This window comes from Bombus impatiens, unplaced genomic scaffold, assembly GCF_000188095.3.
Source record: "Bombus impatiens unplaced genomic scaffold, BIMP_2.2 scf_0142, whole genome shotgun sequence".
NCBI classification, from domain to species: Eukaryota; Metazoa; Arthropoda; class Insecta; order Hymenoptera; family Apidae; genus Bombus; species Bombus impatiens.
The window spans coordinates 847,841-863,465 of record NT_176561.1 but is presented as its reverse complement, the minus strand read 5'-3'; the positions used below and the strand labels follow the sequence as shown (position 1 = coordinate 863,465).

Here is a 15,625-nt window from a genome sequence, read left to right as displayed (position 1 = left end):
ATCGTATTTTTGTGTTTAAAATTATTCTACGCATAGTAAAGAGTTATCCCGTTGACCGTGGATTCGTTTGAACCCCGGAACATTGTTAATAGCGTTAATTAAATTCATTATTCGTAAAACCTATCAATCGTTAATCTCATTATTCGTTAAATTTATTATTCGTAAGTCATATTATTCGTTCCTCTTATTGTTCGTTAAACTTACTATTCTTTAATCTAATTATTAGTTAAACTTATCGTTTGTTAATCTTATTATTTATTAAACTCATTATTCATAATATTTTGTAAAATCTTATTTATTCGCGTAAATATATTCTCTGTTTCGTAAAACGATGGCTAATTCAAACGAAGAATCATTACGCGCCTTAAATCCTAATGATAACCCGACCGCGCCTTAAATCCTAATGATAACTCCTAATGATAACCCGACATATAAATAATCAGCCATGTCACTGCGCCACGCCAGAAAAATTACTGAAAATTCTCAACGCGAGAATTGATTGTAATTTTTATAAATAAATAAAAAAGAAAAAAATCTTGAATATCTATTCCATCGTACAAATTAACCTGAGCAATAAATTCGTTTCTTGCGAAACACGTTACAGAAATTATTTGAAAACTGTAAGAATACACGTATCTGGGTTGCTTGATGAAAGATAGGATATATTTTTATAAAAGAAATGAGATAAATGAGTTATTTGTTAGATAAATGAGATGGATCATGTATGAAACTAATAACATGTTCATATGCTCTCTTGAGAAAACGTGTACGAAATTATTATTTAGGTTAGGATATCCTATATATATAGGTATAAATATGTACATAACATATAGTACGATTTCTATTATATAGGTATGTATAATATAAAGCTAGATTCGATCCGGAGTTTGTAATAAGACTGTCCACGTTAATTTATATCCGCGTTTTATGTTTCGAGTTTGATAATATATCCATGAACCGCGAGCTAGAGGTCATTGGGGATTCGATCATTTGGCTCCGCCTATGAGGGCACAGATATTGGAGCACCTCTTTATCTTGTTTAACGTTCGTATGAATGCAACAGCACGGGAATTTCCAGGATAGGTTGTCCGAAGTTGAAGGCATGCCTTGGAACAACCGGTTCGACCACTCTCCAACGAAACCAGGACCCGTTCTTTCGAATAGAATCTTATGGTGGTGAAAGATCGAAGACGAGGATTTCAAGATGGTAGACAAGTCTTGAATCGTTGGTTCAATTTTGTCGAGCCTTCATCTATGAAGTTTGATCTATTTTTAAATATGATGGAATATTTTTGCGATCCATGTGGATATTTATAAATTTTAGATATGTATAGGAATCATGATACTAAAATAACATTTTTACTCGTGATAAAGAAATTGGAAATTTCAAAATTATTGATTTATATATAAATTGTATTAAATAATATAGAAATCGAATTTTGCATTGTAGATTCGTGAAGTTTGATTGTTACATATCTAGCTTTACTTCCATCTTCATCTTTTTCCACTTCATGACATTAAACTTATTAAAATATTTTTAGTCTTAATTTCTTATTATATTCTTACTTATAATCTTATATATAGTATTTACAATCTTTTTTTGTTAAATCCTTCATTTCCTTTACAAAGTATGCATTTATTTTAATAAAGTGAAACCACAGCCATCCTAATAGTTTATCATAGAGTAACAAATATTAGCAGCTATCTGTAACAATAAATTAATATTAATATGTGTTTGAATGAATCTTTTCAAATTCGTGGAATATTTGTACATAGCGAACCAATCAGCATCATTCGAACACCGCCGAATATTGACGACGCCGTACGAAGTTGGCCGAAACCAGGTTCGTAGCGGTGATAAGAAAATGAGCGGCAAAACCCTGCGCCGTACGAGCATACAAGTTTTTGATCATTTTCGCATGACAGGAGTTGATTTGGTTTCACCGTTTATTGTGAATATGTACCTAAAACTGTATTCTTGGACTCAATAAACTTTAAATCTCCCCAATAAATAAAAAAAAAAGAGTTAATTTGGCTCTATCGATCAAACAGCAGGATCAAATCATTGCAGAATTACATAATTACACAAATTATTGTACAGAAAATAATGAATTTATTGTACAATTATACGGTTACTGCAAATTGACGAAGCATTTAATTGTTTAAAATCCCACCAACATCCACAATCCTCAAATCCTTTTTAACTTCCATTAGTCTAAGGAATAAGTTATAAAAAATGAATTGATGAAATTGGTGAATATTAAGAGAATAAAAGAGCATAAAAAGTATTCGAAACCTTCTGAAATTCCTGGAAATGGTATCATTTTCCAAGAAAATTTAAAAGCGAAAAATTTTAAAGAGATAGGGAGTATACAATCTTGAAGATGGCAACAATGTGTCGATAATTCTTGGAATTTGATGTCAATTTTCAGAATTTTCGATAGTTATTTCGCGGATATTTTTTTATACAATTTTGCTTAAAATTCCATGTGTTCTTAATTAATTTTTTCACTAGTTTCAATTCATTTTATTTATTGCTTATCCTACTTCACTTAACTACCTATTAGTTCCTACTTCAACCACTGCTGGCGGTGCAATCTTATTCTATATTCAGTCGATAACGTCGAAAGTAATGCTTAAATGGTAAAACATTCGCAAGTTAATAAATAAAAGAAATCGCAAAACTTCAAAGTTTGAGATAAACAGACAGAAAAGGTGGGTTATAGAATATATATAGAATTGTAAAGAAAACAATTTATGCAAATATAACATTTTTTTATTTTATAAACGCAGAACAAACGACGCAGGTCATTACAAAAATAAGATTACAAAATATAATATTTCACTTAAACACAGTACGTAATTATTGCGCGTACAAACGATAATAATATTAGTGTTTAATGATTACAAAATGTATGTCGAATCAGCCAGTATTACAGACGCATTCGCACATCTTTTATTTTCTTTCTGCGCTCTTGTAATTATTCAATAACTACTAGATTACCTTTCACACTTTTTTCGTTAAGAAATTTTTATGAAATCTCAACTTACTAATAAATGCTTTTTTGAATATCCAAACATTTGTTCTTTCCGTTTTTTTTTTTTTGGGCATAACAAAGATTAGATGGCTGAATTTTTCATTCACAGCACAGTTATTATGTTTTTCTTAACCCTTAACAAAAGTACTTTTTATTCAAAATGTCTACTTTTTAAAAGTAAACTTGCTCCTTTCTTTTATTGCTATTTATATGTATATATCTTAATCGAATCATTCAATCAAAAAAAAAAAAAAATAATAATAACAAGATTAATGGCGATAATGTAACTTAAAATTTTTAAATGAAACATCTTTTTAATATTTAATTTACATAAAATATTTAAACTCACTTATTTATGTAAATTTAAACATGCTAAAGTGCAATCAATTTTCTAGGAAGAAAAATAAAGAAAAAATACTTAAGTATAAATCTTATCAATAACAAATAACTAAATATATCTGCAGAAATGCGATAAGAATCATTGAGTTTACAACTCACTTCATTTCTTGTTAAGGGTTAAATGAGTCTCTTTATTTCGATTAATAAAGAAACAGAGAGCCAAATTCAGATTCTACCAATCCCGCCCTCCCAGATACATACAAATGGAAAAATTTTTATATTTTGGGAGTATAAAACGTTGTTTAAAATCATTTTAGTTTTCAACGATTCTTACACGTAATACGATATTTACGTTATATCTATATATGTATATATCTATGCGAACCATTTAGAACGACTCTTTTAGTTCTGATAAGTTGTTCGCGTAAGGATGCTCAGGCCTATGTGTAAGATCATAATTTGCATTGTAGAAATGAGAAAATGAGAGAAATAAGAAGAAACAAAGGGTATAACAGCGTTAGGAATATATACCTTTGAAGGATGTTTAAGCACTCCATTCCAAACGATTCGTTTATACTTTCAATTCTTTACGAAACAGCACTATTACACGTTACGATGAGTTCAGACTTTTGCCTGCCAATGCAGCTGCCTTAGAAAGTACTATTTGGATGTCAACCGAAGGAAAATTCTAAAACAAAATCAGAATAAACATTACTACATTAAATTCAATAATATTTCGAAGGATATCTTACTGAAAATAATTTTTTCGTTTAAATGCAAAAGGTATACGTACATTCAGTTTTAATTTTCTATGTGGTATAAAGGAAATATAACTTACTTGTAAAAGTTTAACATTTGTAGCAAAGTCTCCAGCAAGTAATTGGTCCCTCAAGAGTCTGAAAATTTTCACATGCTTAAATTATATTCATATTTGGAACTAAAATTTATTGCAACAAAAGATACTTACAAAATCATGGCACAGCAAATATGTATCAAAAAACTGAATCTATTCTCGTCAGCAAAAAGAGAATCCCAAATTCTCATGACATCGGGTAATGGAAATTCTTGTGAGAGAAGAAGCGTTAGCCATCTAGAGAGAGGATAATTTTTATTTATAAAAATAATAATTTCTAAAAAAAGAAAATTATTTCTATTAGCTTACCTGAAGCTATAGTATTGTGGACATAATTCTTGTTGATGCAAACGCATCCAAACTTCAGGATCATTAACTTTGACTTGAGTTGTGAGCTTACCCATCATCGAATTTATTCCAAACTCAGCTTCATCCAGTGATTTTATAAAGAAGTCACGGATCTCACTCATCAGATTGGTGAAGCAAAAAAATGTATCTGCTTCTGCATGTTCTATAAGAAATATGTAAATGTGAAATATAAAGAATTTAAAAGTGTATTTTTCAATGATTACCTCTCCAGTTTTGGTCAGGATCACAAGCAAATGCGTGATATATAGGTCCAACAATTTCATTCATACCCTGTACATATCCTTGTCCTGGATTTAATTTGGCATACAGAAAGAGTATCCTTTCTAAAACTTCCCAATGAGCTTCACCACCTTCCGCTAGTGGTGCATAATCTTCTGTAGCTTTTCTAATAGATACTGCTATCTATAGGTAAACAAATGAAGTTTTTTCACAACACTAATTTAAGATATGAAATTGAAGTAGTTAAACGGCGTTACCTGCTGCTTTCCATCCGCAATAAAGCATAAGAATCAACATTAATACCAATTTTTATTTATAGTATCATTAAATATGAAATACCTTAGTGATACCCAGTCCCTTTCTCTCTACATTTGCACTTCTTAAAACTGTATGTTGCACTCTATGATGTAAACGTCTCTGTCCATTAGCATTTACAATCTCTTTACGTGGATAATCGGTGCCTTGTTGGAAGAACGATATATCTGGACATAATCTCCTACAAATATAATTCATTATATTTCTAACACATAAGAAACTGTTACATCATATGGTCAAAAACATACCTAACATCTTTGTCTATTTGTAGAAGAACTTCATTATCCTTAAAGTAGGTTTGCCACTTACTATCAGGATTTAAATTTAATGGATGATCGTGAAGTGTAACATCTACTCTTTCTCCATCACTATTTGCTTCACCTGGCGTGACAATGAGATCCTCTGCAATGCCAATTTCATTACTGACTATTTCATTATTTATACCTTTATGATCGAAAATCACAGGTGAAAAACATCATGAGTTACATTTTATTTATATATTATATATATATATTTATCTTTTATAGAAGAACAATAAAATTCAATACGCTGTTAATTAAATTCACATCAGAACTATCTTTCCATCTGAGTTTGGTATTAACTTATCATATTTTTCCATGTGATCTTCAACTGTAAATCAAATAAGAGAAACAAACTGTACCAATAAACGTTTTATAAAGTGTTCTTTTACGAATAAGCGTTTCTGACCAACTGGCTCTTGTTGAAGGTAGATAATTTAATAAAAGTTTCCAGCATAGAGGTCTCAAACCTCCTTCATCCGGTATTCCTATAAATAATTGACCATCAATTAGTAAGCTTTTCTAATCTATCCATTTATTACAACATCCACTGTGACACACAAAGAAGATTAAAAGATATATATATATATATATACACATATATAAAACACATACCATGGAAGCATAATCGTTTGAGATTAATGAGATCTATTTCTTCAGCGTTTAGTGCATCATCGAATTCATATAATCTAAAAAAGAAACAAGCATATATAACTGAAAATTTTTCAAATCAACTAAGATTTCCTAATATAATTACCTTTTTCTTAAAATACTCATGGTGACTGTGCGCGGCACATGCGGTGCTTAACAAGAAATCCACTATGTTCTTATCGGCATTCAATAGGCATGTGGGCGTAGAGCAATACCCACTTCTTACATTATTGTCAGTGGCCGGCCAGATTGACAGGCAAACTAACCGCCATTTTTCCTGTTACGCACTGATCGACCGCTTACATCAAACAATGATTCAAGGGTCTCGTATTAGGGTGTGGAATAATCTTTCTTATCATAGCAATATGGCACTTTATACTCCTGACTTCGTAACTACAAGCACGTGAACTACAGTTTCTGCACAATCTACTCGCAGTCGTGGTGGCGGGATAGCGACGGGTAACAAGGGGAAAATACAAGTGTGAAAATCGCTCTACAAACGGGACTACGTGAAAGTTGTAGTACGCGTATAGTGTTACAAAAGCCTTATAGGTTTTCTTAAAATGGATTTTCGTTTTTTAAATATCTTGGCTTAAACTTTATATGGACCGAGTAACTCAGATATATGACACATATACCTCAAAACGTACTGTAGCTATAATGCTACAATACGTATTTACTACGCGGCTTGTCCGAGTTCAAATCCGGCAGAAGGTTTACTAATTCTCATTTATTTTTCTACTTTTTTTGTTTTCTTTCGTTTCTCTTTTTTACAAATCTTACCATGGAAATATTATATATTACGTATTATATATATTTATAAACATTATATACTGTATTACATATTACATATGATATACCACATATTATATGTTATTTTACACAAATTTCAAACTTGAAAATGCATTTATAACCTAACATATTATCCTAATCGCCTCAAGTGTACATATATTATTAAATGATAAAAAAAAATAGATAAAATGCAAACTTCTGCTGGATTCGAATCCGAACTAGCAGCTTTCTAAGAAACTACCATAACGTTATACTATTACTATTGGGTTGTCCGGAAAGTTCGTTCCGATTTACATTTCGATTCAATATACATTCATTGAATTATATAGATGGCAGTTTGTTCCACAACCTTTCTTGGCAACTTTCTTGCAACTCTTTGGAACTTTCTGGGCAATCAAATAGTTTACAATATGTAGTATTCTATCGAGATTTGAAGCTAAGACAAAGACGAATTAGGACTAAATATTATCAATAATTAAAAATTATAATCAAATCTAATCAAAGAATATAATCAACTATATATAAATCAATACTAATATAAATATATCAATAACTAAGGCTAAATACTATCAAAGACATACAAACTATAGTAATACACACATATACTTATTATGTTAGTCTACATATATAGTAATTGCCATATACAGTTGTATAATATGTATTTATGCGCAGAGCATACATAATTCTATTGAGTACATTGCTTGTCGCCTGTGGTTTAGGTCAATCATCAATAAAGGTTGGTATTCTTCCTATAATTGTCGCAATAACCAATGTCTGAAGTCGAACAGAATAGTTGTTCAGTTCGTGAAGTATTCTTTTGTCTTGTAGTTTTCGATTGTGATGGTAAATTATAAGCATATTTTCTGAATCTTGAATCAGACCTTGCGCCTCTAAATGTACGAATTTTTCGATCGAGGTGTATCCAGTTTATTTTGTAATTTCGAAGTATTAAGGGTAGGTGGAACTAAACATTAAACTGTTATCTTCGATGTCTCTTACTTTGGTCCGGTGGTTTCTAATTATTTTCAGTATGAGGAGGTCAATTCTTATGATATTAGCTTTGTCGTGTAGATCGCTTTTGTTAACATATTTTGTATCAACCTTTGCTCGTGACTTCATTTACCTCGAGACTTTGTGAGTTTGATGGATATTTATTATATTTGTTTTATCGTATTTGTTTTTTGCCATCTGTAGACAAGGCCACCATCTCACGCAATATCTGATACTATGTCCAGGTCAATTAGTACTGCCCGAAGCATTGATTTATATTGTTTGCCCAACAAATGTTAAATGTAAACTGTGTTGTGCTTGAAGCTGTGCCGAGTTTCGAGGATTATGTTGTGCTTATGGTAGATTAGTTACATAATGAGCTTATTGGTTTCAATTTATTTTGGTGGAATTGTGGCTTAGAATACTCTGCTTATTTTCAGGTAATAAACAAATAGCACGATCATCCTATAAGATCATCTTCCTGCAGAGGATTCATGGGGAGAGATTTGCAGTTTTCCATGTTCTAGGAAAGTATTTCAGATTTAAACAGTTGTTGAATGATACTGTGTAGTGGTTTGTTAATGTTAACTACAGCTGGCACATAGTGCCATTTCAAATGCGATTTCCACAACTGTGACTCCCTCTTGTAAGTATTTAATCAAATGATTCTCCCAACGAAATAGCCAACCTACATACTTGTACACCAACAGGACGAGAGAACTCATAGATACTCAACATACTGATTCAATTGTTTCACATTTTTCGCAAGTGAATGTGGCTGATCTGTAACGTACAGATACATACATACACCCACACACATACGTGTACACATATACGCGTACATACATTCGATGGATACGAAAGTACAATGGAGACGAAACTGCTAATGTGGTAAGTTCATAGGGCATGAAGTAAGAGGCCAAGTGATGACTGGAGGGTCATTAACACAGCTATCTTTTCGTTCGAAAGAGCAAACAGCTGTGAGAATTTGATGATAGAAATCATTTTATGGCGCACATTTCCGTAATTAAAAGGCTATTTCTAAGTCAACGCTTTTAATTTTCCATGTTTATCGTGTTCTCAATAGCTGAGTCATAATAGTTATATTGACTTGCAATCCTAATCGAAGTTCGTTCGGGTATCACTAGAACTTGTACAGACCCTGTATATTCTTTTTTTTTTTTTATTTATTTATTTACATTTTACAATTTGTCCAGTAGGACATTTGGTAAAATATTATAGCTTAGTGGTATAATAATATAACATGTGGATGGCTACCCCTAGTGGAATACCATCTTCGAATTTGATTGATTTATTTCTTTAGTGTGGTGAGTGTTTGTTTGTTAGGTTATGTCCTTTGTGAGATCTGTTGGGCGTTCCCTTTTTGATCTTCTTTTTATTTGTATATTCTTGGTAGCATTACTCGCACTTTTCTCGCCAAAGATCAGGGTAGTAAACAATGTGTAACGCACGAACATTCTGATCAGGCACTTTCGTTTTGAGACTTGCTAGACATCGAATTCAGCAATGTCATTCTCGTGCGAGCTTTTTAGAGCTCCAAGCAGTCGTAGCAGTAGAGTAAATTAGTCTCTCAGTAGTCAGAGAGAACAGTCTCGAATCGCTAACGTCATGAAGCAGTTTCCGAGGAGCTTGATATCGTAGATTAATTTACTCAGTCGGTAACGTTAGACGAAGAGACATCCTTTCTTCAAGAACATCTTTCCTCAAGACATACTAAATGTATTAAGTTTAATGCAGAATATATTAATGATGAAGATAGAGATGAGGAATTAGGTAAATAAATATTAAATTCAGATGTTAGGGGCAAAAGGGAAAGAAAACACGATAGTAGATAATACAGAGACAAACTTAACTGCGCATAGGAGAACGATATATTTAACATTCACGATTTTGAATTTTGATTTTGAATAATGTGCAGACAAATTAATGAAAAACTATAACCTGGACAATAAAGTGAACTCTGTCAGGCGCTTTTAGATTGTCGTGTAGAAATGAGAACATAAAAATTCTTTAGATTTTTGTCTTGTCGGTTTTGTGCGATCAATAAAATGTATGTCACATCATTTGAGAAAATTTCTCACAATTCGTATCATACAATATGCCGTTTAGATACAAATAAATTCCGTAATGTAGCAAAGTTTCTTTGCTCACTTACTATTTACTGATACTATATCGTGGTAAGTATTATCTCGTATGAAATTAATCCGATAAATTCCAACAGGATATTCATCAAAATTTTATTTCAGGAACTTACCGAATACGTGCGAGTATCTGAACTTTAATCAAAGTGTGAAATACATCACGTTAAAGCATACATTTGAAGGTTTGTTATCGCAATAAATCCGTTTGTTTCAGTGGTCTCGCAGATGATCTAAGGAAGCATTTGAATAAAGTAGAATTTGTACAACAAAGATAAGTAATAAATATTTTTACCTTTTATTAATTCATATTGTTAGTATATTTATCGCACCACACATCCGTACATTGTTCAATGTCTTTCGGATATGTAATGTACATGGTATAGTCCTACAATCCTATATTGCAACAAGTACATAAAATATAATGCAATACAAAAAACAGAACAATATACTATAATATATAGGTAATATTCGGATAACCGTATAGCCATGCTTCTTGTGTTTGGTTGGCTCTTCCTCCCCAATTTTCCGTGCTGTGGCTCCTTACTTATTCTTTCCAGGAAATTTTCTTCTCATATATTCGATGATTTATATACAACAACTTGTAGGGATGTATATTTGTAAATATCATTGAAATATGGATTTTAGGGGAAGAAGATTATCGTAAGGAGTTATGAGATTATTGCATGAAGGATGTAAACATACATATAGTTGACTTGTAATTTGATATATGATGCATACGCATATATACATATACACGTATGTATATACATATATATGTATTTAAGGAAAGAATGTTAAACATTTTTTTGGAGATTTGTCGTATTCAGCCAACAGCTTTTCGCAGGATTTTCGCGTGCTTCTTCATATTCTGCTAATATGGTATAAATCATTGGGAGTAGGATAAGAAAGACAAGAGACGGGCTAACATTGTTTATTACTTTTTTGTATTCAAGGTATCTCGAATGAATTATTACAAGCAATAATATAATCAAAGGTAATGAATAAAAAGCGATGAAACTAAACAATCAGACGTTACACCTCACTCGTTATTGGTCACAATTATCTCATTCTCGAATGATTGATTTTATTTCGCATTTTTACTGTTCTTCTCTCACGCGCTCTCTCTCTCTCTCTCTCTCTCTCTCTCTCTCTCTCTCTCCATTTAATAATTTGTACTTCTCTATTGGCGCAATCCCTTGCCTCTCTATAGTCTCTAAGAAACCGGTTGATTGCTTCACCAACGTCGACAGATTTGCGAGGTTTTACTATACGTTATCTTTACGACGATAATAATGTCGATGAAACGATGCGACTCGATTTTGTATTTATTACCAGTCTTCGGCATCTCTCAAAACGCGTATTCTATCGCACGAAAAATATAAAAAGAAGAAGGAAGAAGAAAAGAAATAGGAAATATTAAATAAAACGAAAAATACAGTCAAAGATCATGGACAATGATTACTTACGAATAAAAGATACAAATTCTATTTCGTTGATCGAGAAAGGAAATTTCTCGTTTAGAATCTAAAGAGAAACTCCTTTAGAATCTAGAATGTAGTAGAAAATTAACGGAAGAAATCGGAGTGAAAAAGCATTCGAAAGTTTGAGGCGGCTATTTTCCTGTTGAGATCATTTTTTCTTGTCTCGTTCATAGTACGCGTGATTCCATTTGTATGCACGCGTGCATACGCATCTGAACAAGAACAGGGGGTTGGTTAAGTCCGGAAAACTAAATTGAGTCACATCGTTACGAAGATCATTACGTTTAACGACGACAAATTAGTCGTCGTTTACATCAACGCGTTCGATTCAATAAAATCTGGTTGATTAACAGTAAAATGAACGTGTTTTAGTCGTAATAATTCTTTTTTTTTTTTTTTTTTTTTAGTCCATAATTACATACCGTCGTTCTAAATGGATGGTTATTCTGGGAATATACAAAGTACGTAGAAAAAGAAGGGAAAGTAAAACGTTTCCGTTTTTACCTATGAATTAAAATGCTCCACCTTTGTAAATATGTGAACGTATCTCGCGTAATAGCTAGAATTACGTACTGGCGGTTTTAAAGCGAGTCCTCTCGGGGAAGCGGCAAATTTCTATGCGTGGGCATAACCAGTGCAGTCATTTGAGGGAATTCCTGACGAAGGTTCACGAGGTTCGTACTTCTCACACTCTGCATATATCCTTCTTCTGACTTTTATTTCTTCATTCAAATAAAATTAATTTTTCAGAAGTCGTTCTTACAGTATCGACTCCCTGCGTATTTTTAAAACTTTTTTATTCAAATATAAGTTTAAAAATTCAAAGTGAAAGTACGTTTTCATACATAAAATTTTAAATCTTGCAGCTTCGTTAAAAGAAGACGATCGGTAAACAGATTTTAAAGATTATTTGAATACCAGAATGGAGAAGAATGTGTGAACAGTCGACAGTGTGAAAGTGTTGAGAGACAAAAGTCAAGCCTCGTATCTTCGCGTGAAAAATATTTCGGCAAAATACACACAGTAATTTCTTGGACACGGCTTAAAACCGCCGGTAGAATCGATGGATACCGCCGGGTTAATATTCCTTTACTTTTAATCATAATGTATCGTTACAATGTTCGTATAACAATAAAGCAATATGCAAATAGTATGAAGACATTTTTTCTCAAAGTGTTTTCCGCTCGTGTGGCGCGTTCCGTGCATCGCGCGAGTCGAGTTTAACAATAAAACATTGCACTTTCATCCGTTTCATTCGTTATCTCATTATTTTCACTTCGATGCCCCCTTTCTTCTTTTTTTTCAATTTTTAACTCGTCTACGTCTCGCAATTCACATTTTTCATTTCGTATTTACCGCGGGCAATACAGGCAACGCTGGATTCTTCTTTTTCTCTTGTTCTCGTCTAATTTTCTTTATTGCTGATCAACATGGTGCAACGTTTCATCGCCGTTTATATAATAATACGTTATTTAATATAATAAATTATCTTTCATATAAGGGTATAATATATTATCCGATAAGATAATATATTATTCTCGAATAGTTATTTTCTTACGCGAGCTTGCAAGGGTTCGCGTGTCTTTTACACATGCCTTAAGTGAAGTCGTCTTCTTGCTTTTATTAACTATTTCTACCTTTCTAATTAATTCTTTTTCTTCTTTTTTTAAGTCTAGGTGTGTTTTAAACGTTTCAAACACCGCCTGGCGGCTCTTTGGAAACGACCGGTCTTCGAACCCGTTGCGTCTGCACGAAACATCCGCTCCGAGCTTTTTCCGACGTTTTTATTTTTTCTAGTCGTCGATATAGTAACCAAGTACATCTTAACCCTATCGGTCGACCTGAGCGAATTCGAAATCACCAAATGTAAGTTAACTCTTCGAGGATCATTGTGACGCCGTCATCTCGCTCTCCAGCTTGCAAAACTTCGTTTCGCTACACGATTTATGAATCAGCCGATAACCTTTAATCGGTTGCCATCGTGATTTGCACTCTTTTTTTATTCTCATTTGTTACTTTATCCAATTTAATTCTAATCTGTTAAATATTTATAAAATATCGCGTGTCAACGCCTGAAGCCCGGAAGAGTTAAATAAAGTGGAAAAACGAGATATAAAGTCGGCCAATTTTTCGCGATTCGCTCGAGTCGCTCCAGTGCAGTCGTATGTTTCATACCTTTTTTATTTTTTACGTTTTTTTTTTTTTCATCCTTAATTATTACAACGCTTAGAATACACCATTCTATCTCTTTTCCTTTCTTTTTCACAATTCTTGCACGCAGACACAAATATACACGACTTTCTTTCGCTCCATTTCTCGCACATTTTTCATTTTCGTCCGTACGTACGCCTAGTTCTATCTAAGTTCACGTTCTTTCTTCCTTTTCTTTAATCAAAGTTCAAAGAAGGAACGCCGTTTTTTAATAACCTGTCTCTGGTCTTCTAGAAAACCTTCGATTTTCTTTTCTTTTCCTTTTTTATTTTATTCATTTACGTCGAATCTTGTAATTCGACGACCTTTATTTCTTAATACTTTGATGACCGGAATAGATCTTCACGTTGGAAGTCATTAGAGCTCGTTTCAATAAAACAAATTATGCCAAGTAACGCGTGTTATCTTATCCCCTAAAGTGTCTACTAAAACGACGAACAATCGCGTGACGATAGATGAGCAGACTGTGGATATTTATGCGTTTGAATCTAAAAAATTCTTTAGAAATTTCACAAGTTCAACGCCTATTGTTAGAAAACTTGCGTCTCTGAATCTAATTTAACTTGACTATCTTAGCTAATTGTAAGTGACAAAAGAAATAAAAAAAGTCAAGGGAAATATACTTTTATGTTTTTCTCTTATAGTCATCTGTAGTATTTTGTGACTGAAACTAATTTTCATTTAGGTTTCTCGCTTCCTTCGATCATATTTATAAAAATGTTAATTTGCATAAACATTCGCAGTCTATAGACGAGAATCCGTAGAAATAAATAAATAACGACTGTACGGAATAAATTAGAATTTCTTACGATTCGTCAATTTCGGTCAGCTTCCTTCACTTTCGCTTAATTAGAAGAAATGCATCGATTAAAAATCTAGTAGACGTGTTTACATCAATTAGTTAAATTATATTTCAACAAAATGGATCGCTTGACTTAGTTTAAGCAAGATTCTTTGAAAAGCAAAGAGAATATCCGTTTTTAACAATAGGACTACCGATTTATGTGTGTGTTTAAATACATTACAATCTAATATACATACATTTCAATTTCATAATAAAAGTAAATATATATATCTACGAGATTATGTTTCTATCTCAATAAAAATGAGCGTTTCAATTCTTTAGAAATGAAAAAAATTCACAATTGAGCCTTTAAAAGTGAGAAAACTAATATACAAGTTGTTGGAATTGAACAAATTTTGTAAACACAAGATTGTAAAGACAAAAGTACTAAAATCCACGATCCTGACGAGTTTGATAGTTCTAGTGTTAAATCTATCATCCCCTGCTTGCTCGTTCGAGCATCGACTCGTTCTGCGAGTTTTCTATTAAAACTTTAAATTCTCTTTTTTTTTTCTTTTTCTCTAACTACGAGCAGCTTAGAATATCCGCGCTCTCAACGTTTACGCTCTATGTCGTTAAGTCGTTTCACCCAAGAAGTTTCTTTATTCTTCACATTTCCTGTCTGCCTTCTCATCGCCGATTTCTCTTTCGTTCAAACGAATTCATTCGAAAAACGTACGAACAAATCGCATTCGAGGACAAATCGTCCTCGATTATCACGAGTCGATTTTTGCAATAGACATCGAAATAGAAAATTCGTGAGAAAAAAATTGATTCTTCGTTTTCTTATAAGATCAACCGATTTCTCGGGATAAAACAACTTATTTTGCCGATCTAATTAACGATCCCCGTTGAATCTTTGCTGTTTCACGCGTGCATTTACATTTCGCGTCGTTTTCGTTTTCTTCCCATATTTTCTCAGCGAGCACAGTGAATTTATACGCGCTATTTATCAAACAATAAGATTCGATGGACAGAAGTACGCGCGGGAACGAAATCGAACATTTACAACAATCTCACGTTAGTCTACACCTATATAAATAAAAGATAAATTAACGATCG

At 32.5% G+C, this 15,625-nt stretch overlaps 1 protein-coding gene and 1 long non-coding RNA gene across 5 annotated transcripts; one reads left to right on the top strand and one right to left on the bottom strand.

Moving 5' to 3' along the window:
• Nucleotides 1-3,704: 3,704 nt before the first annotated feature.
• On the bottom strand, nucleotides 3,705-6,548 carry LOC100748567 (TBC1 domain family member 13). Of its 4 annotated transcripts, XR_004461131.1 has the most exons (12): nucleotides 6,190-6,209; nucleotides 6,048-6,121; nucleotides 5,795-5,920; nucleotides 5,382-5,535; nucleotides 5,158-5,314; nucleotides 5,076-5,081; nucleotides 4,803-5,001; nucleotides 4,540-4,741; nucleotides 4,345-4,467; nucleotides 4,216-4,273; nucleotides 3,909-4,065; nucleotides 3,705-3,817 (listed from the first exon to the last, which is right to left on the bottom strand). XR_004461131.1 is itself a non-coding variant. In XM_033319241.1 (11 exons), the coding sequence occupies exons 1-11, from the start codon at nucleotides 6,207-6,209 to the stop codon at nucleotides 3,988-3,990; spliced, it is 1,197 nt and encodes a 398-aa protein (XP_033175132.1). In that variant the 3' UTR covers nucleotides 3,705-3,987. The 4 variants fall into 4 exon arrangements, 3 of the variants coding, with proteins under 3 accessions (XP_033175132.1, XP_024221357.1, XP_003487221.1); XM_033319241.1 differs by having other exon boundaries at nucleotides 3,705-4,065; XM_024365589.2 differs by having other exon boundaries at nucleotides 3,751-4,065; nucleotides 5,076-5,078; nucleotides 6,190-6,548.
• A 174-nt stretch (nucleotides 6,549-6,722) lies between these two features.
• LOC112212275 lies at nucleotides 6,723-8,756 on the top strand. The gene is made up of 3 exons (XR_004461132.1): nucleotides 6,723-7,829; nucleotides 7,905-8,009; nucleotides 8,353-8,756. It is a non-coding gene; the product is annotated as an uncharacterized LOC112212275 (long non-coding RNA).
• The last annotated feature ends 6,869 nt before the right edge of the window (nucleotides 8,757-15,625 follow it).

What these genes read in the sequence shown, in the direction of transcription:
- LOC100748567 (XM_033319241.1), bottom strand. Translation starts at nt 6,209, where the DNA reads ATGAGTATTTTAAGAAAAAG. An exon ending in CAAACGATTATGCTTCCATG is followed by an intron (nt 5,921 to 6,047) that starts GTATGTGTTTTA and finishes AATTATTTATAG; the next exon opens with GAATACCGGATGAAGGAGGT. An exon ending in TCCTGACCAAAACTGGAGAG is followed by an intron (nt 4,742 to 4,802) that starts GTAATCATTGAA and finishes TATTTCTTATAG; the next exon opens with AACATGCAGAAGCAGATACA.